General features: G+C 44.5%; 2 protein-coding genes across 2 annotated transcripts in view; both read right to left on the bottom strand.

Moving 5' to 3' along the window:
- Positions 1-12,695, bottom strand: part of cimip2b (ciliary microtubule inner protein 2B) — a 50,742-nt gene that overhangs the window by 18,984 nt on the left and 19,063 nt on the right. The window lies entirely within an intron of this gene.
- The window catches only part of rnf208 (ring finger protein 208), a 30,604-nt gene continuing 19,063 nt past the window's right edge, over positions 1,155-12,695 (bottom strand). Inside the window, exon 2 of the mRNA XM_073829713.1 lies at positions 1,155-3,239. Coding sequence (XP_073685814.1) covers positions 1,502-2,287 — 786 coding nt within the window. The 5' untranslated portion in view covers positions 2,288-3,239 and the 3' untranslated portion in view covers positions 1,155-1,501. The remainder of the gene's footprint in view (positions 3,240-12,695) is intronic.

Raw genomic sequence — 12,695 nt, 5'->3', positions numbered from 1 at the left:
TTTCTCAAAATAGCGTAATATAAACTGACAATTGCGAGTTATAAAGTCACAATTCTGACTTTTTTCTCAGAATTGTGTGAAATAAACTCACTATTGCAAAAAATACAGTCCGATTTGTGAGATATAAAGTTTCTCAAAATTGCAAGTTTATATCTCACAATTCTGACTTTATAAAGTTTATATAAAAAGTCAGAATTTCATGATATAAACTCACAATTGTGAGTTATAAAGTCAGAATTGCAAGATATAAAGTCACAATTTCTCAAAATTGCAAGTTTATATCTCACAATTCTGACTTTATAACTTGCAATTGCAAGTTTATATCACAATTCTGAGAAAAAAAGTCTGAATTTTGAAATGTAAACTCGTAAAATGTGAAAAAAGGCAGAATTGTGAGATATACAATCACAATTGTGAGTTATTTCTCAGGAGTGTGTGAAATAAACTCACTATTGTAAAAAATACAGTCCGATTTGTGAGATAAAAAGTCACTTTATTTCTCAAAATTGCAAGTTTATATCTCACAATTCTGACTTTATAAAGTTTACATAAAAAGTCAGAATTTCATGATATAAACTCACAACTGTGAGTTATAAAGTCAGAATTGCAAGATATAAAGTCACAATTTCTCAAAATCGCAAGTTTATATCTCACAATTCTGACTTTATAACTTGCAATTGCAAGTTTATATCACAATTCTGAGAAAAAAAGTCCGGATTTTGAGATGTAAACTCGTAAAATGCAAAAAAAAAAAGGCAGAATTGTGAGATATAAAATCACAATTGCGAGTTATTTCTCAGGAGTGTGTGAAATAAACACAATCGCGAAAAGTAAATAAAGAGAAATAAAGTCAGAATTGTGAAATAAAAACAAATAAAATAATTGCAAGATGTAAACTTGCAAATGCGAGGGAAAAAAGTCAGAATTGTGATATACATTTTTTTTTTTTATTTGTATGTAATCTACTTGCATGAATAATTAAATTAGTTTTTGGTGTGCACACACCATTAGAATAAATAGAAAATATAGTCCGCTGGTGTGGATAATTATCTTTATAGTTATCGTTCTTGGTGTGAACGGGACTTAAGTCTAGTGGATGTTAGCAAATAAAAAACTCAACTTAGCAAGAGAAAGTTCAGACCAAACAAACAGACTGACTTTTAAATTTCTTTATTGGTCTTTGTTATACCCAGGATGGGGGGGAGATAGACTTCCCTTGGCATTCCCATGTAAAGAGATGTCAATGACGAACACATCCAAACAAGAGATCGAGGGCTATAGGGAAATCAGTTCATACATAAAATACATTTACTCTGATACTTCATATCTTTGTCTTGCACACAAGTGTCTCTTTCACTTCAAGTCCACATAGCATCCTGTGCTATTAAATATACAGATACATCTGTGACCCTCCGGAGAAGGTAAATGTGTGTGACTCAAGGTTTTCAGATGGTGGAATAGCTTTTAGGATGAGTTGTGCCTGTCATCCGCCTGCTCCGTTCTACATGATGCCACAGGAGGAAAGAGGATTGGCAATGTGGCAAGTGCAAGCCGATTGACAGTATTGGCGCACCGTCTGATAGCAGCTGCGGTCACCGTCGCTGCCCCACTGCACGGTCCCCGCGGAGTCGGGCGGCAGCCGGCTGAGGATGCTGGTGTTGATGGCCAGCGCGGCTAGCCCGTAGTCGGTGAATAGCACGGTCTCGCGGCGGCAAGTGGGGCAGGAGATGAACTTGTACTTGGGACAGGACTCATACAAGATCTGCAAGCACTCCTCACACACCGAGTGCAAACAGGACAGGATGCGAGGGCGCTTGCCGGCAAAGTTGTAGGTGTGTCCACACGTGGGGCAGTCCAGCGGTTCACACGGCATCACCGGACCTGAGGAAGTGGAGGACGAGGAGGAAGAGGTGGAGGAAGAGCGGAGAACGTACTGATTGACGATTACGTCGTCCATCTTGTAGTGGAACTGGTGGTAGCAGATGTCGGATGTGCTGGCCTTGCGTTGGGCAAGATAACTTGCTTCCCGGCGGAGGACGGGGGCAGGAGGAGACACTAGGGGTCTGGGTGGGATCACGGTGTTGCCGTTGACCTCCATGGATAGGTCTCCACATGCCTGGTTGACGATCACCTCCCCCTCACCTCCTCCATCCCAGGCCACGCGGGGAGGTGGGGCATAGCGAGGCTGGGTCACGGGAACCGGACACTCCCGAGGGAACTTCTCCGACTGAATGATCTTGACAGTGTCCATGGGGATGGTCACAGGTTGGCGCCGCAGGCAGGACATTCACTCCTAGGCTTGGTGTTCTTGGCTAGAGGAACTGGGTGTAGCGTTGCGTCCTGCAGAGAACGTCTTCAGTGCACTGGGGGAGGACACTCAGCCATTGCAGGGGACGTGAGGACGGATGGGTTTGTCCATTGCTGACTCAAAGTCCCTCCTTGGTCACAGGCTGCGTCACCCTGAGTCTTTATGTGGCACAGATGGGCAAAGACTTCCAGCCAGTGCACGGTATAAAAAGTCCTGAAGGACAACAGAGAATGCCTTGCTTCAGAGGTCACGAAAAGTTGCAGTTGGTGGTTCAAGTGGTTAACAAAGTCTTGAGGCAACAACTTGTACCCTGTTCACTGATATTGCACAACCGAGAGTTGTTAATTCGAAGTCACAGGATATTCAATGATATTATTACTTACAAATGAATGGCTGAACTCTACAAATAAGATATGTTGGCAATTGTTTCAGTGTTTACACTGTTACAGCACATGAATACAACGAGGACCTAAATACAGTGTCTTAGGATCTTACTAGGAAATACTGCTTAGTTCAATACTAAAAGTCTGTAGACTTTCTCATGAGTTGCTTAATGCGTTTCAGAAAGGAACTGATGCAACCAGAGCAAGAGAAGCTATATCACAACCTTCTTCCTGTTTTCAGGTCCCCTGCCCTGTTCTAGCTTCTCCTTGTGATTGGCTATGCTTACGCCTCCCTGACCTTTGTTCTGATAAGCTTTTCGGGGAGGTGCTCATGTGGCATCTGAAAGATCTGGAAGGTGTTCTCCCAGTCCTTAAAAGACCAGAATTCTTTAAGGGGTCCACGTTGAGCTTGACAGATTGTGCGTCCACTCTTTGGTTTTGTGACAGGTCCAAGAGGTCTCAGGAGTCCTGCCAGGCCTTACTTGCTTCCAGCACTTTTCCCAAAGTGGCGCAGATATACAGAGTCATAGGTAGTGTCGTTTCTGTTCCTGGAGGGAAAAAAATAAAACAGGTTCAGGTGATGCTAATGCAAGGACACAGCTCAGCCTTTTCCAGGCCATTTGCCTGCGCTCTTGGGAACAACAGTGTCTAAAAAGTGTCCTGTCATCTAGAGCAAAAAACACAGCAATGGGGAAATTCTGATGAAGAAAATATACAAGCTGAGTCTGTGCAAAAGACTGTGATCTGCGCAACATGTCCATTCACAGCAGAAATCTGGAACCCCGCAGCATCTTTTCCAGTCTAAAAAACTCTCTCGCTCTATCTGCCAGCTGCCATCTGCGGCCCTGTGGGGCATGGGCACTGTGGAGGAAGAGGCTGAGGACCTGACCACAGAACAATCTGTCCTTCTGCTATGAACCTTTACATGCATTACAACACAACACTGCAAGCCCACAACTCTAAAATGGCTGCCAGTGACATTACTGTTTGTAACCCATTTTACTTGCATAATGTGACATATTTCATGAAGAGAAACATTGTATTTAACAAAAAAAAAAAAAAAAAAAAAATGTTGGATGGGAATTGATTTTGGTGTGATTGATGGGTGTGGCTTACCAAAATAAAGATTATGAAGAGAAACACTGTTTTTCTTCAGAATAACATATAGCCTAACAAGAAATTGTAATGTGTGTGTTTTGATTTTATGTTAAATGAGCATGTGCTATATTTACATTTAAGATATATGACCCTGAGCCACAAAACCAGTCTTAAGTAGTACATTTAAGTGGTATATTTGTAGCAATAGCCAAAAATACCTTGTATGGGTCAAAATGATACATTTTTCTTTTATGCCAAAAATCATTAGGATATTAAAGATCGTGTTCCATGAAGAAATTTTGTACATTTCCTACCGTAAATATATCAAAACTTAATTTTTGATTAGTATTGATTATTGTAGTATTATATAGATAGCTACAAACTTCATTTGGACAAATGATTGGTTTTCTCAATATTTTGATTTTTTTTTTTTTTTTTTTTTTTTGCACTCAGATTTCAGATTTTCAAATAGTTGTATCTCGGCCAAATATTGTCCTATATGGTCCTAACAAACCATACATCAATGGAAAGCTTATGTATTCAGCTTTCAATGTGATGTCTCAGTTTAAAAAAAAATAACTCTTATGACTGGTTTTGTGGTCCAGGGTCACATATTTAGTAGACATTCTTATCCAGAGTGATTTAGCTTCACATCTGAGTAATATTGCAATATATTTGGGAATATATTGTCAATAGTCAGCTAAAAGGAAGTTGTTGGGCATGACGCACAACGTCATGACACATGGTTTAAGTATCTCAAAAAGTATTTTAGAATAATACTGTCACACCCTCTGCACGTTCCCTCAGCCCCAATCACCACGATCCTCCACCAACCAGCCAATCACCACCACAGCACACCCGTGAACCATCACCAGAATTCTAATCACCGTCACCTGCACCAGCAATCACCACACCCTTCAAATACTTACCTCTATCACTCACTCACCGGCTGGTATCGAAGTTGCATGGACGCTTCTCTGTGGATCTTCTCCCCCTCCTGTTGTCTCTCCTGTGCTCCTCGTGGATTCTTCCGATGTTCTCCTGTGCTCCCCGTGGATTGCTCTGATGTTCTCCTGTGAAACACGTTAATCGTGTCAAAGGGAAGTGACTGTTGCTAACGCTATAATCCTTATGAACTTGAACTCACCTGTTGTGTTATGTTTGAAGATTTGACCACAGAGACCTTATTCACCCGATTGCACGTGTGTTGAACTGTGCACGTTTGTTAATAAATACCTTGAAAGATACTCACCTTCTCCCTTTGTGTGTGGTCGTGACAGGATACCAGCCCTAAAGTATTAACTCACCGCGTCACTCATGGAGGCGAGCGCCGCTATCACCGAAGACACCCCCGACCCATTTTCGGATATGGTAAACGTCCTTCATCAATCTCTACCTGCTGCTCCAACGACGATTTCCAACACGCCCCTCTCTCGCCCTATGAGTTATTCCGGAGACCCGGGTGGCTGCAATGGTTTTCTCCTGCAAAGTTCCCTCTATATCGAAGCCAACGCACACCAGTTTCCTAACGAAATTTCTAAGATATCTTTTATGATTTCCCTCCTCACTGGGCAGGCACTTCAATGGGCAGACGCACTCTGGAATTCACGGAGCGACGCTTTAATCTCCTATAATGCTTTTGTTGCCCACTTCAAGGACGTGTTTGGAGCTGCGCTCACTCCCCTTTCCGTACACGATGAACTGATCACTCTGAATCAAGGTGCGTCCAATATTCATGAATACACCCTGCGCTTCCGCTCCCTAGCGGCCACCAGTGGTTGGAACCAAGTCGCTCTCCTAGCAGCCTACCGTAAGGGGCTTAAACCCCAGATCCGCAAGCATATGGTCATTTACGATGACAACGTACCGCTGGAAACCTTTATTAAGAAGGCAGTAGGCATCTCTCAACATCTCTCAGCGTGTCCTTCTACAAAGTCTGTACCCAGCTTCCCTCCACTCCGAACACCGTCACCCCAACGAGATGCGGAGGAACCTATGATTACTGACTCCTATCGCCTGGATCCTGCGGAGAGGAAACGACGAATTAATAATCGTCTGTGCCTATATTGTGGAGAAGCCTCTCACTTCATCAGTGCCTGTCCAGTCCGCCCGCCTCGTCCAATGGTGAGTACCGTATCTATTACTCCAGCCATGTCTCTCTTACCCCATATTACCGCTGAACTAATAGTAAACTCTCGTACTCTCCCCATCTATGTGCTCGTGGATTCCGGAGCGGCTGGCAACTTTGTTTCATCACACTTCATTGCTAAACATCGAATTCCCACCGTTCAAAATGAGGTCACATACCAAATTACCACAATCCAAAACTCACCATTGGGCGATGGTAAGATATCTCGCCGGACCAGAAAAGTGACCCTCGTCTCCCAACACAACCACCGTGAACATCTGACCCTCCTAGTACTCCCGCGAGCCAACGTGGATGTCATCCTGGGCAGACCATGGCTCATTAAGCACCAACCCCGCATAGATTGGAGCACAGGAGAGGTCCTGGAGTGGGGCAAAACGTGTAAGAACCACGGCTACCATCCTTCCTCGTCGGATGCAGAGTCTCCATACCATCCTATCCCTCTGCACGCCACCACCATAGAGAGCCCTGCCACTCAATCCGCCACCGCCATTCCCCCCGTCTATCAGTCTTTCACCGATGTCTTCAGCAAGGAACGGGCCACACAACTACCACCGCACCGGCCCTGGGATTGTAGTATCGACCTGCTGCCAGGCGCCAAACTACCCCACGGGAAGATCTACCCCCTCTCACGTCCTGAGCAGGAGGCCATGGAGAATTACATCCAGGAGGCTCTCCAACAGGGGTTCATCAGACCTTCCACGTCCCCAGCAGCATCCAGTTTCTTCTTCGTCCCCAAGAAGGATGGCGGGCTCAGACCCTGCATTGACTACCGGGTGCTCAACGATGCCACGGTGAAATTCGCCTATCCACTTCCTCTAGTGCCAGCTGCCTTGGAGGAACTACGGGAAGCCCACATCTTCACCAAACTCGACCTCCGCAGTGCGTACAACCTGATCCGTATCCGAGAAGGAGATGAGTGGAAAACCGCCTTCATCACCCCGACCGGTCACTATGAATATCAGGTGATGCCCTATGGCCTGGCTAACAGTCCTTCCGTATTTCAGAATTTCATGAACGAAATCTTCCGCGACTACCTCCATCGATTCGTAATCATCTACATTGACGATATCCTCATTTACTCACGTAACCTAAAGGAACATCAAGACCACGTCCGCCAGGTTCTCCAACGCCTCCGTGAGTACCAACTCTATCTGAAATTAGAAAAATGTGAATTCCATCAGCCCTCCATCTCCTTTCTCGGATACGTGATCACTGCGGAGGGAGTTCGTATGGAAGCCGGTAAGGTGGACGCAGTGGCCAAGTGGGCGGAGCCCAGGACGGTGAAGGAGCTTCAGCGTTTCTTAGGCTTCGCTAACTTCTACCGACGCTTTATAAAAAACTATAGCCTCCTATCGGCTCCACTCACTTCCCTCTTAAAGGGAGGACGCCGGGTACTACAGTGGACTCCAGAGGCTCAGCGAGCCTTCGACCGTCTAAAGCTGATGTTCACCACCGCTCCTATCCTCAAGCACCCCGACCCTTCAAGGCCCTTCGTGGTGGAAGTTGATGCGGCGGACGTAGGCGTAGGAGCTGTGCTGTCCCAGTGGTCTGATGAACCCCGATCCCTCCATCCGTGTGCGTACTATTCCAAGAAACTCACCCCAGCCGAGCAGAATTATGGAATTGGAGACCGCGAACTGCTGGCAATAAAGCTCGCCCTCGAAGAGTGGCGGCACTGGTTGGAAGGAGCCCAGTTCCCCTTCACCGTAATAACCGACCACAAGAACCTCCAGTACATTCAGCACGCCAAGAGACTAAATGCCCGCCAAGCTCGCTGGTCACTATTCTTTGCCCGATTCAATTTCAACATTACTTACCAACCCGGCCACAAAAACACCAAAGCAGACGCCCTATCACGTATGTACTCACCTGAACCTACCTCTGACGATCCTGATCCAATTCTACCCCCATCTGTCTTTCTCGCACCCATACTATGGCAGCTGGATGAAGATATACGGGCCGCCACCTTCGAGGAACCTGCACCACCGGAGCTTCCCCCGGGTCGTGTCTATGTCCCAAGCCGTCTCAGACCCCTTCTGCTGGATAGTACGCACACGTCCCCCGGCTCAGGACATCCTGGCAGCAGGCGAACCCTCTCGCTCCTCCAGCAGAAATATTGGTGGCCCAACATGAGCAGGGAAGTGGAACGGTACGTCCAAGGATGTTCGGTCTGCGCCGTTAACACAACCCCACGCCGCTTACCCGAAGGTAAATTACAACCGTTACCTATTCCCCGCCGACCCTGGACACACTTGGGCATTGACTTCGCCACAGACCTGCCCCCCTCTCAGGGTTACACCACAATTTTAGTGGTAGTCGATCGATTCTCAAAAGCTTGCAAATTAATACCTCTCAAAGGTCTCCCCACAGCACTAGAAACCGCAGAGGCACTGTTCCACAATGTATTCCGGAACTTCGGACTCCCAGAAGACATCGTGTCCGATCGGGGACCCCAATTCATTTCCAGGGTCTGGCGGGCCTTCTTCCAACTCCTGGGTACCACAGTCAGCCTGTCGTCCGGATATCACCCTCAAACGAACGGGCAGACCGAACGGAAAATACAGGAAATCTCCCGCTACCTACGGACGTACTGTTCCCAACATCAAAACACCTGGAGCCAGTATCTACCGTGGGCTGAGTATGCGCAAAATTCCCTCCGTCAAACCTCTACTGGTCTAACCCCATTCCAATGTATTCTAGGTTATCAACCAGCTCTGTTTCCATGGACTGGAGAGTCCTCCGAGGTGCCCGCGGTAGATCACTGGTTCCGAGAGAGCGAGAGGGTGTGGGACTCAGCGCACGTCCATCTCCAGCGGGCAGTACGGAGGCATACGGAACACGCCAACCGTCGTAGGTTACCCAACCCAGTTTACCTCCCCGGGGACCAGGTATGGCTGTCCACTCGAGACATACGCCTCCGGCTGCCCAGTAGGAAGCTGAGTCCCCGCTACATAGGGCCCTTCACCGTGCACTCACAAATCAACCCTGTAACCTACCGTCTAAACCTACCTCCACATTACAGAATCGCTCCCTCGTTTCACGTTTCCCTACTCAAACGCCACACTGAACCCCTGTTCCCTTCCTCCACAGAATCGGAGTCACCTCCTCCTCCCGACCCGCCAGAGATCCTTGGAGATAACATCTACCAAGTCCAAGAAATCCTAGACTCCCGGCGGCGGAACGGCCAGCTCCAGTACCTAGTGGACTGGGAGGGGTTCGGACCCGAGGAGAGATCGTGGATACCCCGTGACGACATCCTGGACCCGACTCTCCTCGAGGAATTCCACCGCCAACATCCCGAACGCCCAGCTCCCAGAGGTCGTGGTCGTCCCCGTCGCCGTTCTTGGGTGCCAGGAGTCACCCGTGGAGGAGGGGGTGATGTCACACCCTCTGCACGTTCCCTCAGCCCCAATCACCACGATCCTCCACCAACCAGCCAATCACCACCACAGCACACCCGTGAACCATCACCAGAATTCTAATCACCGTCACCTGCACCAGCAATCACCACACCCTTCAAATACTTACCTCTATCACTCACTCACCGGCTGGTATCGAAGTTGCATGGACGCTTCTCTGTGGATCTTCTCCCCCTCCTGTTGTCTCTCCTGTGCTCCTCGTGGATTCTTCCGATGTTCTCCTGTGCTCCCCGTGGATTGCTCTGATGTTCTCCTGTGAAACACGTTAATCGTGTCAAAGGGAAGTGACTGTTGCTAACGCTATAATCCTTATGAACTTGAACTCACCTGTTGTGTTATGTTTGAAGATTTGACCACAGAGACCTTATTCACCCGATTGCACGTGTGTTGAACTGTGCACGTTTGTTAATAAATACCTTGAAAGATACTCACCTTCTCCCTTTGTGTGTGGTCGTGACAAATACTAATGATACTAATTAAGTTTTCAGTGTCATATGCTACAGTATATTGACCAGTTAGCATCCAGGACCAGAATCTGTTAAAAATGGTGTGACAGTTTGAGATAAAAATGTTGTGGTTAGGTGTGGCTTGTGAATGTGTGTGTGCTTTATTAACAATGGTCTGTAATAGTTCTCTGCACACTGTGCGAGATGTGATGATAGAGAATGTACTAGAGAGAGAAAAATGAGAGGGAGGGAGAGAGAAGCAGAGAAAGAGGAAGCTGACCTACATGCAGCAGAAAAAGGTAGAGAGAGAACATGCATCCTTTTATTCCACATCCACACTGCGCTTGTGATCTTGTGCAATAAAATAGAACGCCTCCATTATAATTAACAAAGCTGCTTACACTGCAAGTGCGTGACAGCACTTTAATGATTATCACAGGAGCATCTAGTTATGTCGCATCACAGTGCTCTGCTTGCTTACAGAGCCGAAGAGGAATGGTACATTCGTGTCATGTTGGAATTACCATAATTACCAGATTCTGATTAGTAAAAAACAGTCTTTGGACTTGTAATTACACATTGGAAACTGGGAAATTAATGAAAGCCTGTGGTGAGATTACATAAAAAAAAAACAGTGGTAGGGATGTCAACACACAAAAGGAAATTTCACCTAAAATGAAAATTCATTATTTACTGACATAATTTACTCATTCTCTGTGTACCCTGCTGAAAAAAAAAACTACAATAGAAACTATCACAGAATTGTAATGGTTTTACTGGTTATAATGGGAATTGTACTGGTTTTAATGGAAAATGTAATGATGCCCATTAGTCTCTACTGGTAATTGGTCAAAAACCACTAAATCCACTAAGTACAAATAGCCTGCCTTGTTGGCTATTTACACTAACTCCACCCACCAATGTAAGATTGGAATAGTCAACACTACAAAAGATGGCTATTAACAGTCAAATCCAGTGGTGCAGAGGATAAATTGTGTGATTCACTCTTTTCGACGCGGCCGATCCAGGTTCGAATCCCCCTTCTGGCAAACTTTTTTCTCCCTTTTCAAACTTCATATCATATCAGAAAGGCATTTATTTTCAATAAAAATGAAGGACATAATTGAAAAATTATCAGTTAAGTTTAGCCCTGCTGAAAAAACCCCAGCTAAAACCAGCCTAGGCTGGTTGGCTGGTCTTAGCTGGTTTAAGCTGGAAGTAGCTCCTGGCCAGGCTGGGAAAGTGGCCAAAACCACTCTAAAACCAGCCTGCTGACCAGCTATGACCAGCTAATAGCCGCTGCCATTTTTAATGGTTTTAATGGTTAATAGTTGATGGTTTGTAATGTTTGTAATAGTATTTGTACACTGTAAAAAGTTTTCACCAGTTTTAACTTAAAAACATAAGTTTAGCAGCTGCATTAAAATTTTAAGTTAAATCAACTTTAAAGTACAAGTAATTTCAACTCATAAGTTAAATCAACTTAAACGTAATTTTAACTAATTTTATTGTCGTGAGTTGAAATGAATAGTAGTTTTAAGTTGATTTAACTTAAAATTGTAAGGCAGCTGCTGAACTTACGTTTTTAAGTTGAAACTGGTAAAAACTTTTTACAGTGTAGTGGAAACCACTAATTCCCAAGACTTTTGAAGCTGTCTAGACATGATTAGTAATGATTACAAGCAATGATTTCTACAGAATCTCTTCCTGCTTTGTATCTATATTAGTACTTGTTTGTAACGACATGAGGGTGAGTAATGACATTTTTTGGTTGAGTTATTCAAGGCAGTTACCTAGCTGCCGCTATACATTTACCATTTAATATGTTTTTTCATACACTCTTAAAAATAAAGGTGCTTTAAAGGGTTCTTCAAGCGATGCCATAAAAGAACCATTTTTGGTTCCACAAAGAACCATTCAGTCAAAGGTTCTTTAAAGAACCATCTCTTTCTTACCTTTTTAGAATCTGAAAAATCTTTTTTCGCACAAAGAAACAGAAAGGTTCTTCAGATTTTAAAGGTTCTTTATGGAACCATTTATACAGAAAAGGTTCTTCTATGGCATCGTGAAGCACCTTTATTTTTAAGAGTGTACAGTACACATTTATTCACACTGCTGGTGACAACTACATGTACTTACTGAGTCTCGTATATTACTATCTGTATGAACGAGAAAAAGAGGCTGTATATTTTCACGCTAGTTGTGAATATCAACTGTAACAGTGACGGGCTAAAAAAAAAAACAATTCACGGCCATATTGGCGATACAAGGATGTAAACAACAGCATGGATTGCATGGTAAATGTATTACTGAATACATTGTTCTGCTAATTCATGCTGTCTAAACTTTAGAAAAAAAAACATGTGGAAGCTGCTAAATCATAGAGAGAAGGATTTAGTAAGCAGGAAAGGGTGCAATATTTTGACAAACTAAAGTTAATAGGTTGTAAAGATACGTACAAGCAGTATTAATTAAGATATTCACCTAATATTTCATTTTATTATACCTGACTGGAAATGATAAGAACCAACATGAATGCTATCAAGATTCTTGCTCTGGAAATCCTGCTTCAGTTTGGCCGACCACAAACACCTTTTGTACCTCAGACAGTTTTTTGCACTCTTCTCCTTGATTTGTTATAACTTGGCCGTCTATAGTTCTCCAAATGTTTTCTCCATGTCTGACGGATTAGTATAGCCCAAAACATGACAATAATTGACTATTTTCAGCAGCAATAATCAGCAAAATATGCAAGTTTTGTTCGGTTCACTGGCAAAGTTAGTTTACCAAAACATACAAAATATATATTTTAAATAATTTTTTCCTGTTGACCATACTTTTTCCAAGGTTCTGTAGTGGAAAAAAAAGTCATCTGGATTGACACGACTGAGT

This window comes from Garra rufa, chromosome 23, assembly GCF_049309525.1.
Source record: "Garra rufa chromosome 23, GarRuf1.0, whole genome shotgun sequence".
In the NCBI taxonomy this organism is placed as follows: Eukaryota; Metazoa; Chordata; class Actinopteri; order Cypriniformes; family Cyprinidae; genus Garra; species Garra rufa.
Note: the sequence above shows the minus strand (reverse complement) of the source record. Positions and strands in the feature narration are given on the sequence as shown.